Below are 26,673 nucleotides of genomic sequence, written 5' to 3'. Positions count from 1 at the left end.
ATGTCATGCTATATACAAGTACTGAGTGCAATACAATGGAATAAGGGGGAGAAGAGACACAAGTCCATTGTGTCGATGTCCAATTCTAAGGACACCATGTTCTTATCGAGACAAGCCCATTGTCTATACATATAATGTTCTATGTGTCCATTCCAGTTCCAAGGACACGATGTCCCGCACAAGACAGGACGAGTAAAAAAAACGGGGGGGGTAAGAGCACATTTTTTAATTTTGCTCCCGAATATTTGAAAATTGCGCCGGCCGCAAATTCGCTCAGTGGGGGGGGGGGGGGGGGGGGCACTCATTTTTTTATTTTTTTGCCGGGGGGGGGGGGGTTGGAGGGGGGGCACGTCCCTGTTTGTCAGTACATTTTTGGCGAATTTGGGGCTGATTTCAACATTTTTTTTGGCCGGGGGGCCACGTGGCCCTCTATACCCCCCGGATCCGCCTCTGGTTCTATGGAGAAATCGAGGCAACAAAATTTATCGCAATAAAATATTTCTTATCACTCATAGTTCAATTTTAAACTGGCGACAGAAATGAATTAGAAATGGCTAGATATGAGATATGACCGCATTTGGGATAGATGATCAGTGTGCCCAACGACCTGAGTCACACTCCATTTAATGTGTCCAAATTGATCAATATTAGGACACCAAAGAGCAATATCCTCTCTCTCAAAAAGTGGTTGACCATTTCTAGATTCATTCCTTAACAATGGCAAAATTATTTTTACAAAGAAGAAGATAATCACACAAAACATCACTCTCAAAGATACACTCACAAAAACAACCGTGCAGATAAACTAAAGAAAAGCCAAGGTGGTGTCATGATTCCAACTGATGGTCCACGATATCCTGTTGTTTTTCAGTATATAAAAGTTAAAATGACTGCTTTAATATTCGAGGCATAGTTGTTTTTATACGCTCTCGGGTAGGTTACATCGTGCTACCTTCGGCACGCCTCGGGGCAATAGCACGATGTAACCTCCCCTTGAGCGTATAAAAACAACAATTTGTCTCTCATAGCAGTCATTATTACTATAGTATGAACACCTTCAGATTATGAAAGTCAGGCCTGTCCGGCTACCAAATATGGTGGTAGTGACTTATGGTAAATATTGTACATTTGTTGCGGTCTATATAGAAAACAAGGGAAACGCTCTTAGCGGTCTCGCCTGCATTACGCAATTCGATATGATGACAAATTGAGGTTGGGACATTTTATAGGCAGGGTGGCCCATTAGCAGGCCCCCAAAAATGAAATCCTCTGAATACAATCAGCATTTCGAAGTAAATATTAACTAAGAATCAACACAAGAATTATTTACTATTATTTGTACCAAGATTGATAACTTTCATGAAATATGAACAAATAACAAAAACTGACTTATTAATTCTCATATTAAGTTGTGAAAACATAATCCAAGTCTATTGACCTAAAATGACCTTTCACCTTGACTTTGTGACATGGAATTTGAACAAATACTTTTGAAATTATGCTAAAAATTCAAAATCTTGATGTTGATGCCACAACAAAGTCTAAGTTTGCTGACCTGAAATGACTTTTGATCTTGACTTTGTGACCTGAAATTCTACTCATATGATTGGGGGATACTTGATAACCCTTTAGTCCAAGTTTCATTGAATAAGACCTTATACCTTCAAAATTATATCAAAAATTCAAAAACTTAACCTTAGTTTAAGTTTTTGATGTTGACGTCGCCGCCGGACAAGCTGCGCCTATGTTGTCGCTTTTGCTATGCAGGTGAGACAATACAAAAAATGAGAGGAACAGGTCAGGGAAAGTTTGAGCACATTACGATTAAAAATAAGAAAGTTATGATTTTGTTTAAGATGCGATCAATTAAACATATAGGCCCGAATTCACAAAGGAGGTTTGTCGACAAACCTCGGTTTGTCGACAAACCTCCTTTTGTTTCGACAAACCTCCTTTTGTTATTTACAAACCAGGTTTGTAAAAAACGCGTCAAAACGCGTCATATGACGTACATAAACCTCGGTTTGTCGACAAACCTCCTTTGTGAATTCGGGCCCGTATGTATCTTTCGAGGTGCTTTCGAATTTGCTCTGTACATGAGATTTCATAAACTTGTATTTTCTCGTTATTGATGACGGAATATATGTTTTTCATACAGGGGTTATATAGAAACATGATATATTTGAAATGACTCTATTTAGGTTGCATGTATGATTAAACATTTTCTTGAGGGAAAATGAAAATGTCTGTTTTTACAGTATAGAGAAATGGGAGGGACCTCGCAAGATACGTCACAGAGTTGCCAATTTGAGTTTGATTGATCGCAACTACAAAAATTCATATCTTTCTTATTTTGAATAGGAATTGCTCAAACTTTCACTGACCTGCGGGGTGTTTCATAAAGCTGTGCGTAAAGTTACGCCTGACTTTAAAAATGACTTCAATATGGAGATCCAAATGGGATGCCCACATTTTTTCCTGACATTTTAACAAAGTTTGACTGTATTTCCCATAATCTCAATTACATAGTAGCCCAAAATACACTTTGCATTAAAATGTTTTGTTAACAATGATAAGGTTAATCTACATCTGCATATTTTAACTTAAGCTTATGCAATTCAAAGGATTTGAGTATCCCATTTAGCTCTTCATAGTCAAGTCATTCGTAAAGTCACGCGTAACTTTACGCATAGCTTTATGAAACACCCCCTGTCCCTGTAATTTTGTCTACTGCTATTAAAACCAACTTAATATCAGGGCGGACTTCCCCTTTATTTAATGCAGTCAAAATGCAAGAAAATACACACATAATAACTACAATGTTTCACATACTTAAGTATTAACACCTTGTCCCATCTTAATTACTATGGAGTATTCATGGAGGATTGGGCACACCCTGAAATTCGGTTAGTTAGAGCAGGCGCGTACGCAACCCCCCCCCCCCCCCACTCAAATTTTTTTTTTGGGGTGTATTTTGGAGGAAAAACCGCCTTCAAATTATGCTAATGGGTGACCTAAAAACGGTGACCTTACCCCCCCCCCCTCCCCAACGGAACGAAATGTCGATCGGTGGATTTTTCAAATTTCGGATAAAAAATAAATTTAAAAAAAATGTGCCCCCCCCCCCCCCCCCCCCCCCCCCCCCCGCGAAATTTTTGGGACCAAAAACATATGTCGTTGCAAAATTTTTGGCGCGATTTTAAAGTTTTAAACCCCCCCCCCCCCTTCGAAAAAATCCTGCGTACGCGCCTGAGTTATGTCTAGGTCACATTTGACGCGGCGGCCGTGCGGTCTAAATTGTCTACAGGCAATAGCAATTATAGGGCCGCCGCAGATTCCCACGGTCACATACGTACCGGTCACATAATGTTAGGGTAGCCGCACGGCGTATTTTGAATTTGTGGAGACAGAAAATCTGCGACTGCCGTACGGCCTTTGAAGTGATGACGTACGGTCGCCTTAGGGCGTCCCTGCGGCGGCCGTATGTTTTTGACAAATACTAAGGCAGACGCAAGGTAGCCGCAAGGTTCCCGTAAGGCGGTCGAAGGGGGACCATACGGCGACCGTGCGGCCAGACTGATGCTACCGCTTCACTCCTGGGGTATATAAAACGCGACGCCACCGTACGCCCGACGTACGGTCGCCGTGGAACCGCTCTACGGCATGGCTACGGCGTGTCTAATCGCTACGGCGAACCTAGAAATGAAAACAGTTCAAACTCCGCGTTATCATCCGACGGCGACCTGTACGGCCTGTAAAGATAGGGACAGGGCCTACGCCCTGAGACCACAGCAGATTGTCTACGGCCGCCGAAAGTATCTCTCGATAGCCGTAGAGCGAATGTGACCTAGGCATAACTCTGCTACTCGGGGATTCTTAATTTTGAATCAATGGCGGGAGCCGAAAGCTACCAACGCGTATATGACACATACCAGCATACAAGCACTTAGAATAATACCAAAGACTCTCTCAATCGCAAGAGCAAGATGTTTCCACATAAAACTGTAATCCAGTTCTTCCTCGCTATCCGCTATCTCGTTTGTCTTCCCGTTGATACTGCCTTCTTTCAGTGAGGTCGATTCGGTAACCGCCTCGCACGATGATGGCGACTTGGAGGTAGACAGTTCGACGTCACGTGTACCTTTCAGTCTAGAATTCTCGTCGTAGAAAGCACTAAATTTGAAGAAGAACAAAAATAATCATTTAAAAATCATTGAAACAATCCCATGCATAGATGAGTGGTGTAAGCACTGGACTTGAAATGCAAATGCCGTGGGTTCGACCCCCGACACGGCACTAATGTCAGATAGCAAAGCAGTAATCTACATTTTGGTACTCCATGCCCAGGAATAAAATGAGGATCTTGTAAGATGACGAAAGCTTTTGTGTAAGTAATCTATTAAACAAGTAGGAGTGCTGGCCTGACGGCGGGACGGCTTTTGGTCGCCTCCCACCACGCCTCACTTTCCCTTTACAGACATCAATCAGTTTACTCAACATACGTTAAAAAAATATCTCAACAAAGATAGAAAGAACACTCTACCGACAAAATAAAGCACAATATAACATATTAAGTGGTGAGTTTATTAGGCAACTTTTCAAGCTCATCTGGCGCTGTTTATTGATGATCGTGTAATGGTTCAATGTTCTAATCATCGAAGGAATCGAAACCAGAATGAGGGAAGCGGGTAAACTTTGGGAAGAGCCGAAGAGGGAGCTTCATAAGCTCAACTTACCTCATCGTCTTTTCTACTTTTCGATTGATGAAGATGCGCAGAAGCATGAAGGCCCATGATGGCGGTAACGAATCGACGTTCGTGTGGTAGACACGGAGGACGATGACGGTTAAGATCACAGAGCAAGCACTCAGGGCAATCAGGATGAAGAAACACGTCACTATGGAATAATAAGAGCCAAACAAAAAGGTCCATCATTCATTTCAATTCCGCGTGCATTAACGGAGGTAAGATCGAGATAGCGAATCTGCCAATAAACCGTAACTGCCATTACTCACCAACTATAGACCTTGGCTCGCCAGTCGGTGGCATGAACTGAGCTACAAGCTGCTGGAAGAGAATTAGAGCCAGGAGATTGGTGACAGTCAAACTAATCTTCTCACCCGAGTCAGGATGGAGCCAGAAACTGATCAACATCAGAATGCTCAAGAACACGGAAGGCATTACGATCTGCGTGGTGAAGAATGCTGCCTCCCGGGCTAAGTCCAGCGTATAGACCACATGATCAAATGGATGTGGGCAACACTTGTAGGGGATACTCTCGTTTGCGGCTTGAAAATTTGTCAGGTCCCATACACCATTGCGGATGTACATCTGTTGATGGGCATCATCGTCGTCCTCTGCAAGAAGCCGCATCTTGGGACATACAACAATTAAAATACAAATATAAAATAGATCATTATGTATCAACACTAGGATTCATTAATAATTCTTTGAATATCTAACTAGAGCATGTGGTTGTTGCATATGCGTCATTTCGCCTTGCGTTTTTACCTGCGTCAGTCAAGCCGATGAAGAAAATCAGTACTTGCTCCAATTATTCAACACAATATTATTGTCCGTAGTTGACTACTCATTTTGTACGAATAATACGATTTAATTCTCGTATGGTGCGTCAAAGAGCCCGCTAGTGGCTGACGCAGTCTTACGACAAAAAAAATGACGCCTTGTGTGCAATGTACGGGCACAATGATATATGACATAGGCCTATATCGCCTCTAAACATGCACTTTTATATATAGGTTCACTGCCTTGGCTCTAAATGATGTTCTTTTAGCAAGTTGCATTTCAACAAACGGGATAATACTATGTACTTACTTTAGGTACTTACTTTAGGTACTAGGTATTTACTACAATAACGATCGGGCGAGGCAACTTACGATAAAATGCCTTGTCAAATTCACCAGGCCGAACTCGGAATGTGATTATAATTTTGGGGTCACTTTTCAACAAACTCTTGACCCCATTGGTCTATGAATGTCATGTTGACCGTGAAAATCCCCACGGTGGCCTCGTTGTTTGGCACTTCTTCTCATTTAAAAGCCGGTGCCCCCCCCCCTTCATTATCAATGCTCCTTCAATTACCTGACCCGCGCTACACCAGTGACAAGTCTGAATGACCTGAAATAATGTTTCAGGTGTGATCCGACAATTGCCTTGGGTTTTTTTTTCTTCAAAGGTACATGGTTAGGGTTATGGTTAGTTATAGAATTGGGTCCAGGGTTTAAATTTAGGGATTTATTAGTGTCGGACATTACCATAGTGATTTCTGACCTAGCCCGGATTAAATTACCGACTTTCTGAATCATTCATTCCACCTACCTGTGAATTGTCCAATGTCCACGGGTAGAAGGTCACATTGCATTGTTGAACGTCGTATGGAAAGTATACGATGTTGATTTTACAAGCAGTGGTCGTGATGACGGGAAATATCCACCTCACTGTGCCAGTATAATCAGCGATCACATAGGTGTCGGCGACGATAAAATGGACCCTCTCCACACTTCATGGTAAAATGAGAAAATAACCATTCATAAATCCTAAAAGTTCCGAATTCTAATCAAGTATGAAATATTAATACAGGAACAACAACAAAAACTGGATGGAAAGGCCTGTACTAAGGCATACTTAAAACAAGGTGACAAATCAAACGATAGAATCAGTAATGGCAGGTAATCATTATCTTGATTATAGAGGTATTAGATGCCGCTCTAAATATCGGCTTGCATGGTGATGTAGATATACAGTAGACTTGCGGGTGTACCATGTGTGAGAGAGAGAGGGGAGGATTGGAGTCATGAAAAGGACTCTCGGTAATCTTTCTTGAGGGTTTGTAGTCCTGAAAAGGACTGTTGGTATAGTCTTGAAAAAGAATGTTGGTTATCTTTCTTAGCATATAGTTCTAAGCAGGGGCGTAAATCCCGGGGTGGGGGGCTGCATCCCCCCTGGATTGAAGTAGGGGGGATGGCCTGTACAATCATCCCCCCTGATATTACAAAAAAAAGAGAGGAAAAAAAAGGAAGAAGAAGAAGAAGAAAAAAATGTGATTGTTTCAATTGCAGCATAATGCATGAGAAATTAGTTATTTTGTTTATGTATAGCCTACACGTATACAGTATGTCACGATAAGGGAACGTCAAGGCTTCCGCGCTTCGCGCGAGAGGGGGAAACTGAATTCAGATAAATAGGGCTTATTAAGAGTCGAAAACGGTGCAAGGAATCGTCTTCTTTCTATAATAATTAAATCAAACGTCTAAGCTTTTCGCGCTTCGCGCGGGAAGGGGAAACTGAATTCAGACGAGAATTAAGAGTCGAAAACAGTACACTCAATCGTCTGCTTTTTCTAATAGTTTAAGGAAACGTCAAGGCTTCCGCGCTTTGCGCGAGAGGGGGAAACTGAATGCAGATAAATAGGGCTTATTAAGAGTCGAAAACGGTGCAAAGAATCGTCTGCTTTCTCTAATAATTTAAGGAAACGTCAAGGCTTCCGCGCTTCGCGCGAGAGGGGGAAACTGAATTCAGATAAATAGGGATTATTAAGAGTCGAAAACAGTACACTCAATCGTCTGCTTTCTCTAATAGTTTAAGAAAACGTCAAAACTTCCGCGCTTTGCGCGAGAGGGGGAAACTGAATTCAGATAAATAGGGCTTATTAAGAGTCGAAAACGGTGCAACGAATCGTCTTCTTCCTATAATAATTAAATCAAACGTCTAAGCTTTTCGCGCTTCGCGCGGGAAGGGAAACTGAAGAGGGGGAAACTGAATTTAGATAAATAGGGCTTATTAAGAGTCGAAAACGGTGCAACGAATAGTCTTCTTCCTATAATAATTAAATCAAACGTCTAAGCTTTTCGCGTTTCGCGCGGGAAAGGGAAACTGAATTCAGACGGGAATTAAGAGTCGAGAACAGTACACCCAATCGTCTGCTTTCTCTAATAATTTAAGGAAACGTCAAGGCTTCCGCGCTTCGCGCGAGAGGGGGAAACTGAATTCAGATAAATAGGGCTTATCAAGAGTCGAAAACGGTGCAACGAATCGTCTTCTTTCTATAATAATTAAATCAAACGTCTAAGCTTTTCGCGCTTCGCGCGGGAGGGGAAACTGAATTCAGACGAGAATTAAGAGTCGAGAACAGCACACCCAATCGTCTGCTTTCTCTAATAATTTAAGGAAACGTCAAGGCTTCCGCGTTTCGCGCGAGAGGGGGAAACTGAATTCAGATAAATAGGGCTTATTAAGAGTCGTAAACGGTACAACGAATCGTCTGCTTTCTCTAATAATTTAATGAAACGTCAAAACTTCCGCGCTTTGCGCGGGAGGGGTAAACCGAATTCAGACTAAGATTAAGAGTCGAGCACGGTTTAACAAATCGTCTACTTTCTCTTATAATTTAATGAAACGCCAAAACTTCCGCGCGGGAGGGGGGGAGGGGGAACTGAATTCAGACAAGGATTTACAGTCGAGAACGGTACAGCAAATCGTCTCCTTTTTATAATAATTTAATGAAACGCCAAAGCTTTCGCGCTTCGCGCGGGAGGGGGGGGGGGATTCATTCAGACAAGGGTTAACAGTAGAGAACGGTACAATAAATCTTCTTCTTTTACTAATAATTTAAGGAAACGTCTAAGCTTCCGCGCTTCGCGCGGTAGGCCTATCACCCACACACCACTAATGAGCGAGCGCGCGTGTGTTTGTGTGTGTGTGTGTGTGTGTGTGTTGTGTGTTTGTGCGTGCGCGATCGCGCGCGCTTGCGTAAATTAGTGTGGGCGTGTGCTCCTCCTAGTATGTGATGGCTATCGCAGATCATCCCCCCCACTCCTCGGTACGGATTTACGCCCCTGGTTCTAAGGAGAATGTCGAAACGTCAAGCCACTCCCGCCACTCATCCTCTCCAAGCGCTATAGTTCTTCTTTTCAGGACTCCTCAATCCTCCCTCTCTCTCTCACATGGTGCACCCGAAAGTCTTCTGTATATAGAGGTATTGTTGTCCAGTGGACCTCAAGTTACGTGGTTCGAGTCCCTATAGCAGCACTAATGTTCTTTGCCAAGACATTAGTCTACATTTGCCACACTCAACCCAGGTAAGGTAACTGAAATCCCCATGTTTGTCCACCAAAACGTAAATCAACTAATTTCATTTTCTGAAGAAACGTTTCTTTCGATGTTACTTCGTCCTCTCTTGTAATAATACCCCTAAATTTTAGATTATTAAAATTCTAGTCAAGAAAACAAAAGAAAAAGAAAATCTGGAGAGAAATAAAAGAGAGAGAAAAGGTGAACCTGATAAAAAGAATATGAGTGACCCTTCTCGCACACTGGTGCTTGAGTATACCTCTGATCCCCATATTCCACCCGGTCCCGGATAAATATGACAAATTTAATTCATTTCCTCCTTCTAATACTCACTTCTGCTCCAAATCGAAGTCTGGTTTCCATATATCACTGGGACGAAGGGTTACTGAAGTGATGCCATCCCATTCACTTGGATCCCACTGTAGATACTCATCCCTCCAGGTCTTAAACAAAAATTATACATTTTTCGCCCATAATTTTTTATTTTTTAAAACACGTCATGTCGTTAGACTATATAAACCGGTTTTTTTAAATAGATTTCATCGCATTAGCGTAATACTGTCTGACAAGCAACAACTGCACTCATTCGAAGGCAATGGAAAAATGGCCTTAAATTTAACTTAAAAGATTCATCCAAAATAATGACGTTCTGGCATGCCTTATGATGACGCCGAAAAGCTTCAGATATAAAATATTAAAGAAGTGAAGATGTTTTTGACAAATTTAGTGGCTTGGGTTTTTTGCCTGCCAAAGCAAAAATAATGCAAATTCCAAGAAAGGACGAAATCAGTTATTTGTTCATGTATATTTATTTGAACATATTTCATCAGGATAACAAGATCAGAGAGGACTGGTTGCACATCCTAGTCCTGAATATCCAAAGCTTACTAATGAAGTCATGATAAAAATATTTAGCGACCACAATCTTGAGTAGAAACCAAGTAGAAATTACATATTTCCTTAAATATATAGAAACACAATAATGACACCAAATAATTAACTAAGCTATTTAAAATCGAATTCTATCACATTACAAATTAACCTTACATCATGAAATACTAAAATTAACTTAAATCAGAAAGAGCAGAAACAACGATCCTAATATTCATAATTAACAGAAATGGGTTTTCTTATACATGTTTTTAAAACAGTTGATGGATTGTGTATTATGTAGATTAAAGGGTAAGTTATTTCATAATTTGCCGTTTACGGATCTTAATCAAAATGTACTTACCATTTTCATGTTAGATCGTAGAGTTATATGTTGACTGTGCTCATTCTGTATTGAGATAAATGTTTACATAAAGAATGCTGATGGTTTAGGAGGGCCATACTATAGGGAAGAATCTTAATTTCGTTTCATTTGTTTATTACGAATAGATGTAGTAAACATTACGATGCAAGATGAACGCATTACATTTCTTTCTAAAGGTAGGTGTGGAGAGGCTTGAGAGCATGCCTAATGAATGTTGTGTATTATTATTATTATTATTAAATAATAATATATTGCTTGGCAAAATGTAATTGAAATTTCTCTTTGTAAAGTTTAATCTTAATCATTTCGCGACCATCATTACACGTTTTGTAGTTTCACTCAATAACTTGTGATTCAAAGACTTCAAAATATATGCCAGGTACAATGCTGGAAAAGGAAAAATATCTCAATCCATTTTTTGTTGCATGACTACATTGTGTTTAATGCTAGGAATTAAAAAAGAAAGAAAATAATCTTTAAAATCCTTAAATTGGCAATGCGTTAAATATTCAAAAATATTGTTTTGAATAACAATATGTGATCAGTTTAGCCCTAAAATAAATCCTCTCCAGTAAGAGCACATTTTGTTTGGGGGTCCAGTTCTTGAGGAAAAATTTCGCAACGACTCAGCCAGCCGCTTAATAAGCGGGGAGGGGGGGGGGGGGGGGGGGGGGGGTGGGAGAGCACATATTTCTTTTTTGCCCCCGGAAATTGGAAAATTACGTCGTCAGATATTTCGTTCAGTGCCTTGTGGTGGGGGAGGATTTTTTATTTTTTTTGGCCTCCTTGAGCATAAGAAAATTATTATTATTTTTTTTTAAGTCAACGTTTACTCACAAATGCAACGAGTTCGTATATAAGCATTCGTAGATAGACATACGTTGTCTGCCGGTAGTTGTAAACCGGTCGAACAGAGGTCTCGCCATATCCATCCGTCAATTTCTTTACTAGTGCCTTGGTAGTGCTGTTATTCGTCAAGCCTGATGGATTACGTGAACAAAGCAAACATAGAGAATATATATATTTATTTATTCATTTATTTATTCATGATTTCTTTCAACAGGGTAGTTTCATGAGCTCCACTGGAAGCCAGTGGAGCTGCTTTTCAGTAATAACAGTATAAAGTATAATAATGCAATAATAAAAAAATTGTACATACAATGTGAAATATCTTTATAAAATAACACTATTTGAATCAAACAATATATTTTTTATCAATTATTTTTTATAAAAAGATACTGAATTATTATACTATCAAAACCACGCCTAAAAAAATTAGAAATACTAGAATAATAAGTAATAGAGTGCTGGAGGCCTATTGCACTTTTGAAAGTTTACATAAATGTAAAAGAGTCACATGCATACAAAGACGGCATTGCTTTTTCACTGTAATGATTGATGTGCATGACTGAACAGAAAGTGGGAGTTTGTTACAGCAGCGGACCATAGTAGACAAAGCTACGTTTCCTATATTCAGTGAGTGCCTGGCGGACAAACCAGGGAGGTGAAGAAAGGAGGCGAAACTCTTGTAATTTATTCAAATGCATTCGTGAGTTCTAAAGCGTAACAGTGGGATTTGTAACATTCCACTTGGCTTTGAAGTTCCATGCTCCGAACCGCGCTTCTACTGCGGGGACTTTCGGAAGCCTTCTCTATCACGTCCCTGGACAAACAAAGAACTTTTAACCGCGTACCGCATAATCTAGGCAGTTTTCGCAACCGGCGACGGGGCCTTCTACAACGTTAATCTTAGCGGGGATCGCAATCAGAGCGAAAATTTCCGCGTAGCATTCAAAGCTACGACTATTCAGCGCAGGCGCCCCTTAAAAAAAAAAATTAAAAATTTTTGAAAAAAATGGTTGTAATAGGTGACCCCAAAAAGCTGATCTTGCCCTCCCCTCCACATTTTTTTCCTTTTTTTTTTGGTCTCGAAATTTGAAAATTTGACATTTTTTTGCTCCGGGGGGGGGGGGGGGGGGGGGGGTAAGGTCACCTTTTTTAGGTCAGCCATTGGTATAATTTTTTTTTTTTTTTTAAATTACCAAAGGGGGGGGGGGGTTCCTACAAAATACACACATAAAAAAATACCAAAGGGGTGGGTTTAACCCCCCCCCCCCCCCTGCGTACGCGCCTGTACACTTATGCTACGTTTCGAAACATGCATACGCTAATCTCTTTATAATTATACAGGCTAGACAATTTGATCGATTTGATCGATTTTTGTCTGGGATATACGGGTAGTGTGCATGATCCGTTCGCGAACTATTTGTCAGAGGTTTGTTACATAATTTCATGTAGACCGCAGGGCATTGTTTTACGACAAGTTCATTGCACATCCCATTCACGCGTTTCATATTGGTTGTCGTCGAAGTTGTCCTTGTGGCGGTTTCTTGAAAGCTGCGCTGATAGACGTACACGATTCAGTATATATACCCTTTTATGTAAATATTACCAGTTTGATGAAGCCTTATAATTATCATTGTCGGCACAAAATATTAGGAATGTTTTTATTTCAATTAAGACTTCATGTTCCCTCCCTTTTCAGCACCCCACCCCCATAAGCCCGGTGTGTAAAGTCAATACGGGCAGATCTTTTTCTTTGTTACGAGCCGGAGATTTTGGAACATGAATGCGGTCCCTCCGCTCCCGGAGTGGGTGGGGGGGGGGGGAAATATTATCTAACGATGAATGGCCTGCCTTTGTTTACTCCAATACAAAGTTGACCTTAGTCTTTGTGAAACACCCCTCAGATGTACAACAGGATTACATAATAAAGATATGTCACTATGGTCTATTGCACATGTGACAGTCCTTGAGACAGACTTATTGATTCCCCCTTATGTACATCTTCACACAGGTTTTGGCGGCATATTTTTAGCACGGGAGGGGCTGACGCCGTTTCCCAAATAGCAACTTTCCAGCTGGTTTCTAACTTTTGCGAGCGAGCGAAAATATGTTATTATGGTATTTTTTTTTACTTCGTCATCAAAATGAATTAGATTACATATTCGAACACCTCGTTTCCTGAATTTTGCGAGCGAGCCTATAGTGATCGATTAAAAAAAAAACATTGTAATGGTAAAAAACAAACAAATTACTGTTCATATTCAAAATACACTAGATTAAAATTGAGTTGGGGACTTTTTTCCTAAATATGAGATGAGGGTTCCCTGAATGTTCGTGGGCTGCGGCTCCCAGCCCCATCTTTCCGTACTCCTGTGATCTCCACCAATGTTAAGTTCAAATGGGGTTGAAAATTAACAACCAGTTGGCCCTACTGAAAATAAATATCATTATTGAAACCTCTAAATTTCTGTCAAAGTTTATAAATGTTTAAACCAATGCAAAGAGTGGTACACTTTATAGATGAGTGTATTTTGTACTCATTATAAAACTGTTTACTTCAATCCTCATTGTGTTACTTGCGCATCGCATCCTTCTAATTAACACGAACTATCATTATCATAGAGTAGTCAGGATTTTAAAATGTATCAATTTCAAGCAAGATTATAGTGATTTCATTTGACTTATCAATTGATTATCCTCTTCCCCAAAATCAACATTTTTTTAAACTTTCTAAGAGAAGGTGGAAATCTCAAAATACATTCAAATGATACATTATAAAAAGTCTGACACGTAAGTGAAAGAGAATTAACGGTATTTACCTGTATTTGACTGTCTGGACACACGTGTTGACACACTTGTTGACACACATGTTGACAAACAGATTAGACAAACAATCACGTATACGGTGTTTGAAGTTTCCATCATCGCTATCGACAACCTGAGGTACCTCCTGGAAGAAGAGAGATTATGAAATGCCTTTGATAATCAGCGAATCAGTGAATTCTACAAGGACTGTAAAAAATCAATATTTCATACAGTAGGCTTGCGGTAGCACCGTGTGAGAGAGAGAGGGAGGATTGGAGGAAGGAGGGAGGAATTCTCTATCTCCGATCCAGGCGCTTCCCGGGGGGGGGGGGGTTGGGAGGTTAAACCCATCTTTGGTATTTTTATGTGTGTAAACCCCCCCCCCCCCATCACCCCCCTAAAACCCCTCCCCCTTTGGATTTTTGTTTTTTTTTATAATTATTAAAAAAAAAAAATTATTCCCATGGCTGACCTAAAAGGTGACCTTACCCCCCCCCCCTTCCAACGGAGCCAAATGTCAAATTTTCAAATTTCGAGACAAAAAAAAAAAAAAAAAAAATGTGCCCTTACCCCCCCCCCCCTTCCCCGCTTATTCAGCGGTCGGCTGAGTCGTTGCGATTTTTTTGGGACCCCAAAAAAAAAGTGTCCTCTTACCCCTCCCCCCCCCCCCCCCCCCCCCCCCCCCCCCCCCCCCCCCCCCCCCCCCCCCCCCCCCCCCCCCCCAAACACAAACACATGAAAATATAATACAATGGGTTCTGCAACGCAAGGAGAATCACACTAAACAATATCATACAATTCATTCAAATTGCATGAGGATCTTGTGATATCTCTATAATTTACTAGAATAGAACATGAATATACTTTTAGGAAGGTGAGTGTTCGCTTACCTGTTAAGAAACAAAATCAAGGCAGGTCTTAAAAAGCTGCGACATAGTAACTTCTGGGGAAATTACATCACACGTTACATCACACGTCTATCTGCCTTGAAGTCTAAACTTGCTCTCAACGAAAAAAGCAGGCAAACAACCCCACCATTCCCTATCCCCAAGACAAAGGGGTACCAGCAAATGTATCCACTGGTCATTCATGAATTATGTTCTCTACGAATAAAGGAAGTGGTCTGGGTTTAAGACATAAACAAGGCATATAGAATAGGGGTCTCTTTGTTCCCATCTCTTTGTTTCACCAGTGGCATATACCAGAGAGGTGATCTTAATAGAAACATAGTTTAAAGGTACAATTTAAATAGGGGTTCAACAATTTAAAGTAATATAAGCTTACTCAAAAATAGAATATAGGTTTACTAAAAAATAGAATATACCTTGTTAATAAACAGGTTCTGACACTCTCCCCTCCTAGAATCATGGCGTCCCGGCATCTTTAATTACAAGTCAATACAATAATACATTTCCGCAGACTTTTAGAGGACAGAGAGAGATTGACCAATCTCCTACTTTCTTACCTAGATGGCAAGATGTAATTCTCTGTAGATGACCTCAACATTGGGTGCACCTCTTCAGTCAAACACCGCATCCAGCCGAATGATTCCTCCTGCCACTATGCTTCTTTCTTGGGTAGAATGAGCTTCACCCGAAAGGTGGTGGCAGTTAAGGATTTCATTGGTTTGGTGCTAGTACTTGTGAAAAAACTTGTAAAATAAAAATAACCAGTGCCAGCGTTGTCGTCTCTGACTGAACGCAAACCTAATTGTCAGTGTGGAAGTGCAGATGGGCCTCGATGTACCCAATGTATGGAACTTCTGATTCCACCTGCACCAAACACGAACAGGTCGTCATGGATTCCAAGTGACGATGCGCTAACTTCTTGTGATAACAATACGCAGATATGCATGTCACTTGGGACCGACCCAATAAGGCACTCACAGGGCACACACTCCGTCAACCTCAGCCCAGACAGTGGATTGGGTACCCACTAGTGCGGCGGGAGATCTATCAGATCGATGTGGCCTGATAAGATGGCTTCATCTGCAAACTCATAATTGCAGGTCGCCTTATGGGACTCTTGTCAGGTTTATCTTTGGCCACCTGTTCAGCCAGAAACTTCACTAGCTCTGCCTTAAGCTTAGGGTTAGAGTCAGACATCTTTGAAAAGATTATAAAGCTAAACTATACAAAATGGGGTAAACAAAACAGTTTAAGATATTGAGGTGACTAAACGTACCTTTATAAAACCAATCAAGATTCTAGAAAGTGCTAATTATTAAATAGAAGACAAAAATAATTACATGATGAGAATATCGAAATAGCAAAATAGAAACCACAGTAACAACTGAGCTTGACAAGCTACCCGGCTTGTTTACTGTTACGCCTGTTACGTGAATAAATACACGACGTGTCTACAGGAAGAAGAAAAAAAAACTTTTACAATAATATTGTTAAGCTCCTTTGAAGAGTTCCTTTACAATACAACCTTGGTTACTATAGTTGCGTATAAGCATCGATCTACAAACATTTCTATTCTTCGCCTCGGGATAGATAAAGATTATCTTTAATCAGTTTTAAGGGTCAGTTACAGTTCGAGTGCTCTATTTAGCCATCGGTCCGTACGAATTATCATCATAGCTTATACCCCAGTCTTTTTTGCTTCAATTAAAAGTGTTTTTATTATTTGCAAACAAATTTGCAAATAAAATTCACATTGCATATTAAATTGTCCAAAATACTGACGTTTCCGCTTTCTCACAGGCTCTAAAAAAAACTTTTGCTCAATTCCTCAATGACTGGCGTGTTTGTTCTGTGAGCAGTCTATCTGATTCTCAGAGCACCAGAGTTTGATGTTTGGGGGGCACATACATGTAATCGATCGAATTAAAAAAAGGGGTCTAAAAAATTTCAACCGATCTTGGAAATTTTAGGGGGGGCATGTGCCCAATAATCTCCTTTGAAAGAAAATCAAAGTACAAGCTACTCCATTATAATTATAGTGCGATGTTTCGCCCGCTTCATTTACATGTTTTCTGCATTTGTATTCTTTTTCTCCTCTTTAAATTTTATTTCTTTCTCTCGTTTTTGTTTCTTCCTTCTTTCCTTTCCTCTTTCTTTCTATATTTCTTTGTTTCGTTCTTTTGTTTTACATTCTTTCCCTCTTTTACCCATTTGATTTGTCTCATATACACCGTATGTCGATTTTTGTTGTTGCTCATTTTGCTCTCATTCGACTTAATCTCTCTCTCTCGAAGTATCGATCTAGCTCCTCCTTTTTTTCTCCAGTACCAATGTACTATTACGTCAATTCCATGGTACATGTAGGCCACGTATATAACACAGCATGTCATTCAAAATTGAGAGGAGACATATTTATTACATTATTTAATTTCCTGTTTATTTCAAAAAATATGTGCACTCTCACGTTTGTGCTTAATTTGTTCCTTCTTAGCTCATCGAAATCTATAATGTGTACACAGGGCCTCTCAGACGTGTCAGAAATACAGTATGTTACTGAGAGAAGTACGAGAGAAATATACATGATGAATACCGGTAGATTATAATTTGAATTTTGAATTCATTTATTTCATATGCTCGAATGTATACAGAAGAAAAACAAGGCTAGACTTGTATTCAGAGGAATTTTGTAGATTTAACACATTTAATATTTACCCCGTTCATGTTTATGTCACCAGAAAGAGTTTGTATTGAATTACTTAAAAACATAAATTGTCTTTCTTACGTTTGGAGATAATTTGTTATACAGCTATGAACATAAATGAGTTCTGAGTTCATTTTGTTTAGTAGAGTTATCGGATCACGATGGGAGAAAACGATATTAGAGTCATCACCAAACAAAATTAATGATGGCATGTTAGAAGATCTTTTAAAATCGTTTATATACTAAATGAATAGTAGGGGAACAAGTAGTGATCCTTGTGTTACGCCACATTGTGATCTCTTCCGTGCAAGATTCGCAGCTATTAAAGGTAATACAAAGTTTTGGTATGGGGTCATGAATTTGGTTCAAATGAACATATTGGAAGCATATGCGATCCTACAATATTCAGGTGAAGTGAATGGGTACCTGGTAGGAATTTATTCCTTGAAACGCAGCGCGCGTAACAGCTGCACTGCTAAAGCCAGGGTAATTATGCTGCATTATTGTAGAGCGCTTAGAGACTTCTGATAAAGTAAGTGTTAGGCGCTATATAAGCAAATATAATTATTTTTATTATTCAGTGATCGTTGTCGCGGTTGAAATCGAGTCTAAAGTTATAAAATTGTAAATAATACACTCTTTATGTTGTATAGCTCCCTCTCAAGGTCAAGATATCAATTAAGCTATAAAACAATGTTTCTTGACTAAAATCGACCAATTAGCTATTCCCGTTTGGAAACTATATAATTATATAGCACAACATATTCTGAGATTTTCATGGTCGCAGCTACCATTGTACGGCCGTAGGCGCTATTTGAAATTCATTGAAATTTACCGGGAGCACCGGTAAATTTTTATATTCAATTTTACTCAAAAGCAGAAGTGTTTCAGGAGCTAAAGTTTCTAGTGTTTATAATACATCCACATGGGCATCCAAATATATCAAAATTGTAAAGAATCACTATCCACTCAATTTTCAAAATTTCCCAAAACTTTGTATTACCTTTAACAAACGCATATTGTGTCCCTTCTGACATAGTCCCTTTACCACTCCTAGGCTCTTACTCTATACCATAATGAGACAATTGGTATAAAAGGATAATCATGATTTATCGTGTCAGAAGATGAACTATTATACAGGAATACTAAGATACAAAACAAAAATAATATATCAAATTCAGTTAGTGGGTCTTCAACTCTATAAATCACTCGGATATGAACTAAACGATAACGGTGGTGTCTCTAATCCTTCCCTGACAATCAAATCGTGGTACAATCTCAAAGATTTGTCCACCAATTTCCTGTCTTTCTTTGAGAATGGATCCAAGGTTTGATTTCTTTTTGGTCTATGATAGGTACCCTCTGCATTAGCTACTGCACATGCAAGCCTTTCTTCATCTATGGTTATATGCAAGTATTCCAGGATTCGTCGCAGTTCGTCCTTGAGATGCAGTTGGAGTTGCTCGTAATACACGATCAACGTCGACTTGCAGGTGTTGCCCGGATGATGACATTCGGAGATGAAAGCTCTATATAGCTTGATCCAATTACGAGCCTCCTCTTCGACATATGGATGCCACTCTATAGGAAAGTAGAAGTGAAGTGAAGAGTCATAATTATGATTGTTTATTGTAAAGGGAATTATCAATAAATCGTAAATATATTATTTTTAATAGCAAATAGTAGTAGTAGTAGAAGTGGTAGTAGTAATTGTTGTTGCGGTTGCTGTTGTATAGTAGTGTAGTAGTAGTAATAGTAGTAGAAGTAGTATATTAGTAGTAATAGTGTAGTAGTAGTAATCAGTGGCGTACGCAGGATTTTTTCAAGGGGGGGGGGGGGGGTTTTAAAATCGGGTCCAAAATTTCGCAACGACTCAGGAAAATTTGAAAATCGCGCCGGCAAAGTCGCTCAGTGGGGGGGGGGGGGGGGGGGGGGGGGGGGGGGGTAAACGGACACTTTTTTTGGGGGGGGGGGGGGAGTCCAAAAAAATCGCAACGACTCAGCCAGCCGAAAAGTCGCTCAGTGGGGGAGGGGGGGGGGGGGGAGGTAAGAGGACACTTTTTTTTTTTTTGGTCTCGAAATTTGAAAATTTGACATTTTGCTCCGTTGGGGGGGGGGGGTAAGGTCACCTTTCTTACGTCAGCCATGGGGGTAATTTTTTTTTTTTTTTAATAATTAAAAAAAAAAAAAAAAATCCAAAGGGGGGGGGGGGTTTTAGGGATTTTTTAGGGGGGTTTACACACATAAAAATACCAAAGGGGGGTTGAACCCCCCAAACACCCCCCCCCCCTTGCGTACGCGCCTGGTAGTAATAGTAGTAGAAGAAGTATATTAGTAGTAATGGGAGTAGCTGTAGTATTAGTAGCAGTAGTATAGCATCAGTTGTATTAGTAGCAGTAGTAGTCGTCGTAATCAGAGCTAATAGTAGAATATGGTTGTTATTTTGTTGTAAAGTAGTAATAGTAGTAGTTGCAGTAGTAAGTAGTAGTCTTACAGTAGTAGTAATATAGTAGTGGTAGTAGCAGTAGTAGGAAGAAGAGGAGGAGGAGGAGGGGGAGGAGGAGGAGGAGGAGGAGGGGGAGGAGGAGGAGGAGGAGGAGTAGTAGTAGTAGTAGTAGGAGTAGGAGTAGTAGTAGTAGTAGTAGTAGTAGTAGAAGTAGTAGTAGTAGTAGTAGTAGTAGTAGAAGTAGTAGTAGTGGTGGTGGTGGTGGTAGTAGTAGTAGTAGTAGTAGTAGTAGTAGTAGTAGTGGTGGTGGTGGTGGTAGTAGTAGTAGTAGTAGTAGTAGTAGTAGAAGTAGTAGTAGTGGTGGTGGTAGTAGTGGTGGTAGTAGTAGTAGTAGTAGTAGTAGTAGTAGTAGTAGTAGTAGTAGTAGTAGTAGTAGAAGTAGTAGCGGTAGTAGTACACGAATTACTTTCTGTTTTGAATTCTTTTTCAGGGGCATGTCCCGTCTGGCCAGCTTCCCGCCTGTTAAACTCAGCTACCATTGCTCGATAAGGATTGCGTAAAAGTAGAATAGCACCGACCATATTCTTCTGAAAGACGTGTGTCTTGATTGTCAGAGCCCTGCCTTCCAAATTTCCTTCTCCTCCTCCGGGAAAACCTGTCGTGAATTGGTTATAAAATGTGCGAAATTATTGGAAAGCATTTATTTTAAAAACATTAATGTATGCATTCTTTAAAGCAAATTTTGAGTAGTCTAGTAACGGAATCGCACTTCAAGAGAACTAGGCTTTTAAAACATTTCTCCGGTAGAAGGCTTGTTTGTTTGATGTTCTCCTTTCTAATTGTCATGCATTCGTTCAAAAAGAAAGTAACTCCTAATAAGCACAATTCAGGGGCGGCCGAGCGACTTCCAAAGTGGGGGGGGGGCACCAACAAAAAAGGGCACTTTCTGGAAAAAAGGGCACCTACAGTGGGAAATCTCAAAGCGAAAATATACAATTTTTTAGACATTGGTATATACCCCTACATTGTGATTACATTATCAGGGATGATTTCAATATTTGTTTCTCTTCATACATCATACAAGATATCGCTTAAGCATCATACTTTACAGTTGGGTGTGATGTCTGAATATGCATTTACGAGCGAGCGAAGCGAGCGAGAAAAATTTCAAAGATCTGTGAGGTCGCAGTGTGAAAAATTACATCTTATAGAGAGGAAAAAAGCCAATCGTGATGGGGTTATAAGCACATTCTCATAACGGAAGACTGAAAAGGCCTTTGATAAGTAACATAATTATATCATCTTTAAATGCGAGCGAGCGCAGCGAGCGAACTTTGGGGAAATTGCTCTTAGTCGCTTTAAATAAGGGGCACGTTTAATGATTACATGAAAAGGGGACAATTATCGAAAGGGATAAGACACTTATTAGAAAAGAAAAGGAGCACGTGTCATAGTACAAAGGATAATTATAAGGGTGAAAATGAGGCATTTTTTCACCTGAAAAGAGGCACTCACCAGTGATGAAAAAGAGGCGTTTACGAAAATGGGAAATAGGCATTTGTTGACGGAAAAGGGACACCCATCAGATTTTGATAGGGGCATTTATAAGAGGTGAAAAGGGGATAGGTCCCTTATTAGAAAGGAAAAGGGGCACGTATCATTATTAAAAGGGGAATTATCAGAGTTGAAAGGGGCACTGACCAGATATGAAAAGCGGCACTTATGAAAATGTAAAAGGGGCACTTATAATAAAGGAAAATGTGCATTTGGTGAATGAAAAGGGGGGGCACTGTTCAGATTTTTAAAAGGGGCAGTTATGAGAAGGGGAAGGAGCGCTTTCTTTTTAATGGGGGCAATTATCATAAGGAAAAGGGACACTTATTAGAAAGGGAAAGGGGTAGTTGTGAGAAGGGGAAGGAGCTCTCTCTTTTTAATGGGGGCACTTATCATAAGGAAAAGGGGCACTTATTCGAAAATAAGAGGGGCACATGTTAAAATGAAAGGTGTGCTCATCCGAGTTTAAAAAAGGGGTAGTTATTAAAAGGAGAAGGGGCACTTCTTACAAATGAAAAAAGGGGAAGTTGTCAAAGTAAAAGGAGCACCTCTCAGTTTTGAATAAGGCAATAATCAGAGGTGAAGGGGGCACTTATTAAAAGTGAAAAGGGGCACTTCTCGTACCTGAAAAGAGGCACTTACTTGAGATTAAAAAGGCCCTTATTCAAGATAATTTCAAGATTGATGAGAATGGAAAATGGACACTTATTGCAAAGGAAAATGGAAACATGTCGAAGGAAAAAGGGCACGTGTCAAAAATAAAAAGGGCACTCGTCAGAGGTGAAAATGGGAAGGGGCATTTTTACTAAGTAATAGGGGCACTTGTCAAAGTAAAAGGGGCACCTTTCCTATGTAAAAGGGGCACTTCTTACAAAATAAAAGGGGCACTTTTCCTATCTAAAAAGGGGCACTTTTGGGGTATCTGAAAAAGTGGGGAAGCACTGTGCCCCCCCCCCCCCTGCCTCCCCCGGGAGGGCCGCCTCTGGCACAATTCATCTCAATGAGGACAAAGGCGCGATTTGACACGTTCTTTAGACAATATTATTGCTCAGTCATTCATGATCGCATTTGGTTGAGAAACCTCATAAATTAAAGAAGATTGTTTTGTAAGATATCAGGTCTTGAATATGGGTCTCCTTGACTCACATTGGATTGTGTTTTCAAATAGTTAATTTCTTACAATTTGGGGGATCATCACACCACTGTTCTTAGGCCGACGGTCTCGTGTTACTCTCTGAAAAATAAAGAGGCCTACGAGACTGAATCATCTCATGGGCTGTTTGACGGGAGAGGGAAAAGCAGGTGTTATTCGTACCTCGCCTACGAAGTATTTCGCTTGCATACACACTTCCTGTGGCATAACCAGTTGAAGTCTTTATGAGATGTCTAACCCACGAATTACCCGACCGGGAAAGCTAGCCAGGGCTATAGGTGGGAATGTCCCTTCTGGCATCAGTCGTGTGTCATTGCAGAAAACCAAACCTGCCCCTGTGAAAAGATATGTCGCATATAAAGACAATAATGTTCATATATATTTATTTATTCATGTATTTTGTTATCTTTCATAAGCAGGGTATAGTTCCATGCAGTGCCACAGAAGGCCTGCTTCACAAAATATAATACAAAATAAAATATTAAATATAAAAACTACATGGTAAATAATGAAAAACCTAAGATATGTGATTAATACAAGGCAAAAGGAAAAGAAAAAAACTAAATAAATTAGAATAAAAAACGACTGAGAAGAAAGAGAAGAAGAAGACTCACATTTATTAAAATCAAGAGGTATATTGGAAATATCTTAGGTGGGTTTTAAAACTTTCTAGGAAAGGGGCTGTTTGAATAAACATTGATAGCGAGTTGTACAGTTTTTTTTTACAAAGTATGAGAAAGAATCTTTGTCATTTTCTTTCGATAACTATGATATTGTGACAATGTAACTTGTCATTTGATATTACAAAACGATATTCATATACGTAGATTTAAAATTAGAATGTACAGGGACTATTATATTACATTCAGTGCTTGGAGCATTTTTAACATTTCAACTTGTGTCATTTTCTCTCTACGAATCTCAATCTTTGCATGATTATAATTTCTGTCTAGATTCGTTTGTCTGGTCCTGCAATTCTATCGAATTGATTAATATTACTAACAAATTGATTTTGTTATATATTCGAATATCTAATTGAATTACCTGTCTCTGTTGCCTTTTTTGTTGTGTTTCGTGTTATAATCAGGTCGGTTTCAATCCTACGCCTCGGCCTATCTCTCAGGTGTTGGACTCTACGGAGAGCATCTCCTCCAATGTAGATAATGCAAAAGGTTGTTATTCCACACAATAACATGCGAAATAAAGGGGCCCTCCGGTACCAGACGCATCCCATGGTTATCTTCAGGATAATCTAAAGACAGATGCGGAAGAGACATAACAGTTGGTTAGACGAGAAATTAAAACTGCAGCAGGGGTTGAAAGGTTGAAATGTTGAAATGTTGAAAGGCTGAAAGGTTGAAAGGTTGAAAGGTTGAAAGGGTGAAAGGTTGAAAGGTTGAAAGGTTGAAAGGGTGAAAGGTTGAAAGGTTGAAAGGGTGAAAGGTTGAAAGGTTGAAAGGGTGAAAGGTTGAAAGGTTGAAAGGGTGATAGGTTGAAAGGTTGAAAGGGTGAAAGGTTTGTTTTATTTTCTTACAAGGCCCCACACGGGGCATGGAAGAAATACAAATATAATGGTACAAAGATATTTTACAACAAAGACATTGAAACAAAATTATAAAAAACACTAACGAATGGGTAGTATAGTAATGGTGATTTTAGCCTGGTTCATTTGATTTTCAGTGATTTGATTTATTCATTTTTCCACTCAAATATCCAAAAGTAAAATAACATATACAAATCATACAGTTTAACAATATATAATAGAACAAATTAGTTATACAAGTAACAAATAGTGATGAGTATCTACGAAACAAAATAAGTTTGAGAATAAGACAAAGTAATTTGTATTGCTTGATAGACCCGGCTATCCGGTAAAAATACAACTTGATATAAATGAAAAAACTAAATCAATGTAGAATACAAATATTCAAGTAGTTACCTTTTCATTATTTCACAAAAGCAAATTAAAACCTCATTTTAAAACCTCGAATTACTGGTCAACAGGGTAATGGGTGTATCAACTTGTCAAGCCACATATAGGCTTTACTGGTACACCTTATTTCATTTTCCAACAATTCATGTTTAAATGTTATTACTTTCTTTCACATATTTGAGTTGGTTTTTATATGTATATTTTAAATGATTATAACCTGTTTTTTGTGTTTTGTTACTGAATTTGAAATAAAATGGATCAATCAATCAATCAATCTTCTTATGAACATCTCTTTTTCGACGGCGCCTCCTTGACAACAGGGTCGCCCCTGATTGTGCAAAAGATCGAGGCCTGTTCTTCCTCTAGCAGAGCAAATTATACTTGGAGCATCCATCTTTATTTTGGAGAGCGCCAAAATTATGCATTTCCCGCCCCTTGATCGCATATGACTCATAGAAAACTCTTATCACTCGTAAGAAGATCTTGATAACTCGTTGGTAGATCGGTACAAGTCGTACACACGTCATCGCAACTCATACCGAGCTCGCGTGGCTCGTATCGTGCTCTGTTCACTCGTACATTCATCGTACGAAACTTAATGTTGCGTTGTAGAGACATGCAAATATCATAAATAGTAAATTTCTAGCGAGTTTACGCCACAACTGGAGGCTCCAACTCGGCTAAGTGAGAACTTTGCATTAGAGAATTTGAGTTGCACAAATCTGGTACGAATATAATTAAAGGATTAAATCATGCTACTGATAGAGAATAATTCAGATCTTATGATGATGATTTAACTCACCTCAACGAAGAAATACTAGCTAAGCTATTTGAGTGATGAACAGTGTTGAGATGAGCCAGGCTGCTCGTGGCATGGATTGAATCGAGCACGAATATCGAATGTTTACCATTCAGGCTGACCAATTACGAATAGGCCATGTTCGTAATGTAACCAAATTTAATGCATAAGTCTTTGTGAAGTGCCTCAATACAAATTATTTCATCCACCTGATAAGAATAATAGTATTTCAATAGACAATAGACAGAATCCGAACTGTATGCATTAGTTGTTGCCAGGTATGACCAACATTATGGCTTGACCTACCTAGCAACACTTAATATATACAGTTTGCATTCTGACTATTGAAGTACTATTATTCTTACCAGGTGAATGAAATCATTTGTATTGAGGCATTACACAAAGACTTATTCATTAAATTTGGTAACATATTACGAAAATGGCCTATTACGAATTACATTGAGTGCATGCGTTGCGTTGAATTAAAGAGATGCGAATGAGCCAATGAGATCGTTATGATTTGTGCATAAATAAGTCATTTAATTAGTGTTCATTGGGTGATCCAGCAGATGTGCCAGTATAGGCTCTTTTCAAAATCCGGTTGTAAAGAGATGATAATCTAGCGCTCTGAAAGGCTAGATGGTGGCAGCTTACCACCTCTACTAATAAACAGCTGAAGACGATAATTTCAGGCAATTCCTGTACAAATCAGACGATAGAAAGTACGAGATTTGCTGGATTTCCAACATTATATTAGCATATGTATAGCACGGTAAGCTCAATAGCATGAAAGTTATCGCCACTATTTGTGGCACCCGTTGCAATTAAAATGCCTATGCTCAGTGGGTGAACGTGATTCGTTCGTCTGCTCAAACCACGTGATGTGCAAGGTCGGCGATTTCTTGTTATGACCGGGCAGCGTCATTTTTTTTCTGCGGCACAGATTGGGGCTTGTTTTTTAAAAAGAGGTCTTGATTTAACCCTAACCCTAAACTTTCCCTTAGGCTCAACACGCACCTAACCCCAATCTGTGCCACAGAAAAAAATAACGCGACCGGGGCCGGACGAAATGCGAGAGAAAATCTGTATTCCGTACGTAATGAGCAAAAACGTTTTTGGGGGGAGAACAAAAAAATCAGCATCCCCACCACTCTTACGTGTTACATGCAGGCCCCGCTGGACTT

General features: G+C 39.6%; 1 protein-coding gene and 1 non-coding gene across 4 annotated transcripts; both read right to left on the bottom strand.

The window, feature by feature from the left end:
- Positions 1–3,401: 3,401 nt before the first annotated feature.
- LOC584111 (acetylcholine receptor subunit alpha-1-A) lies at positions 3,402–14,197 on the bottom strand. Of its 3 annotated transcripts, XM_030977097.1 has the most exons (8): positions 14,010–14,197; positions 11,182–11,324; positions 10,324–10,368; positions 9,423–9,532; positions 6,339–6,519; positions 5,015–5,372; positions 4,737–4,896; positions 3,402–4,173 (listed from the first exon to the last, which is right to left on the bottom strand). In XM_030977097.1, exons 1-8 carry the CDS (start codon positions 14,113–14,115, stop codon positions 3,888–3,890), a joined length of 1,389 nt encoding a protein of 462 aa, XP_030832957.1. In that variant the 5' UTR covers positions 14,116–14,197; the 3' UTR covers positions 3,402–3,887. The 3 variants fall into 3 exon arrangements, with proteins under 3 accessions (XP_030832957.1, XP_030832958.1, XP_030832959.1); XM_030977098.1 differs by lacking the exon at positions 11,182–11,324 and having other exon boundaries at positions 14,010–14,111; XM_030977099.1 differs by lacking the exon at positions 14,010–14,197 and having other exon boundaries at positions 11,225–11,324.
- A 4,354-nt stretch (positions 14,198–18,551) lies between these two features.
- LOC754776 lies at positions 18,552–25,619 on the bottom strand. The gene is made up of 5 exons (XR_004062526.1): positions 25,493–25,619; positions 23,802–24,009; positions 22,920–23,092; positions 20,517–20,705; positions 18,552–19,185 (listed from the first exon to the last, which is right to left on the bottom strand). It is a non-coding gene; the product is annotated as an uncharacterized LOC754776 (transcript).
- Positions 25,620–26,673: the final 1,054 nt, after the last annotated feature.

Source organism: Strongylocentrotus purpuratus, unplaced genomic scaffold (genome assembly GCF_000002235.5).
Source record: "Strongylocentrotus purpuratus isolate Spur 01 unplaced genomic scaffold, Spur_5.0 spur5_scaffold_9, whole genome shotgun sequence".
NCBI classification, from domain to species: Eukaryota; Metazoa; Echinodermata; class Echinoidea; order Camarodonta; family Strongylocentrotidae; genus Strongylocentrotus; species Strongylocentrotus purpuratus.
This window is presented reverse-complemented; position numbering and strand designations above follow the sequence as displayed.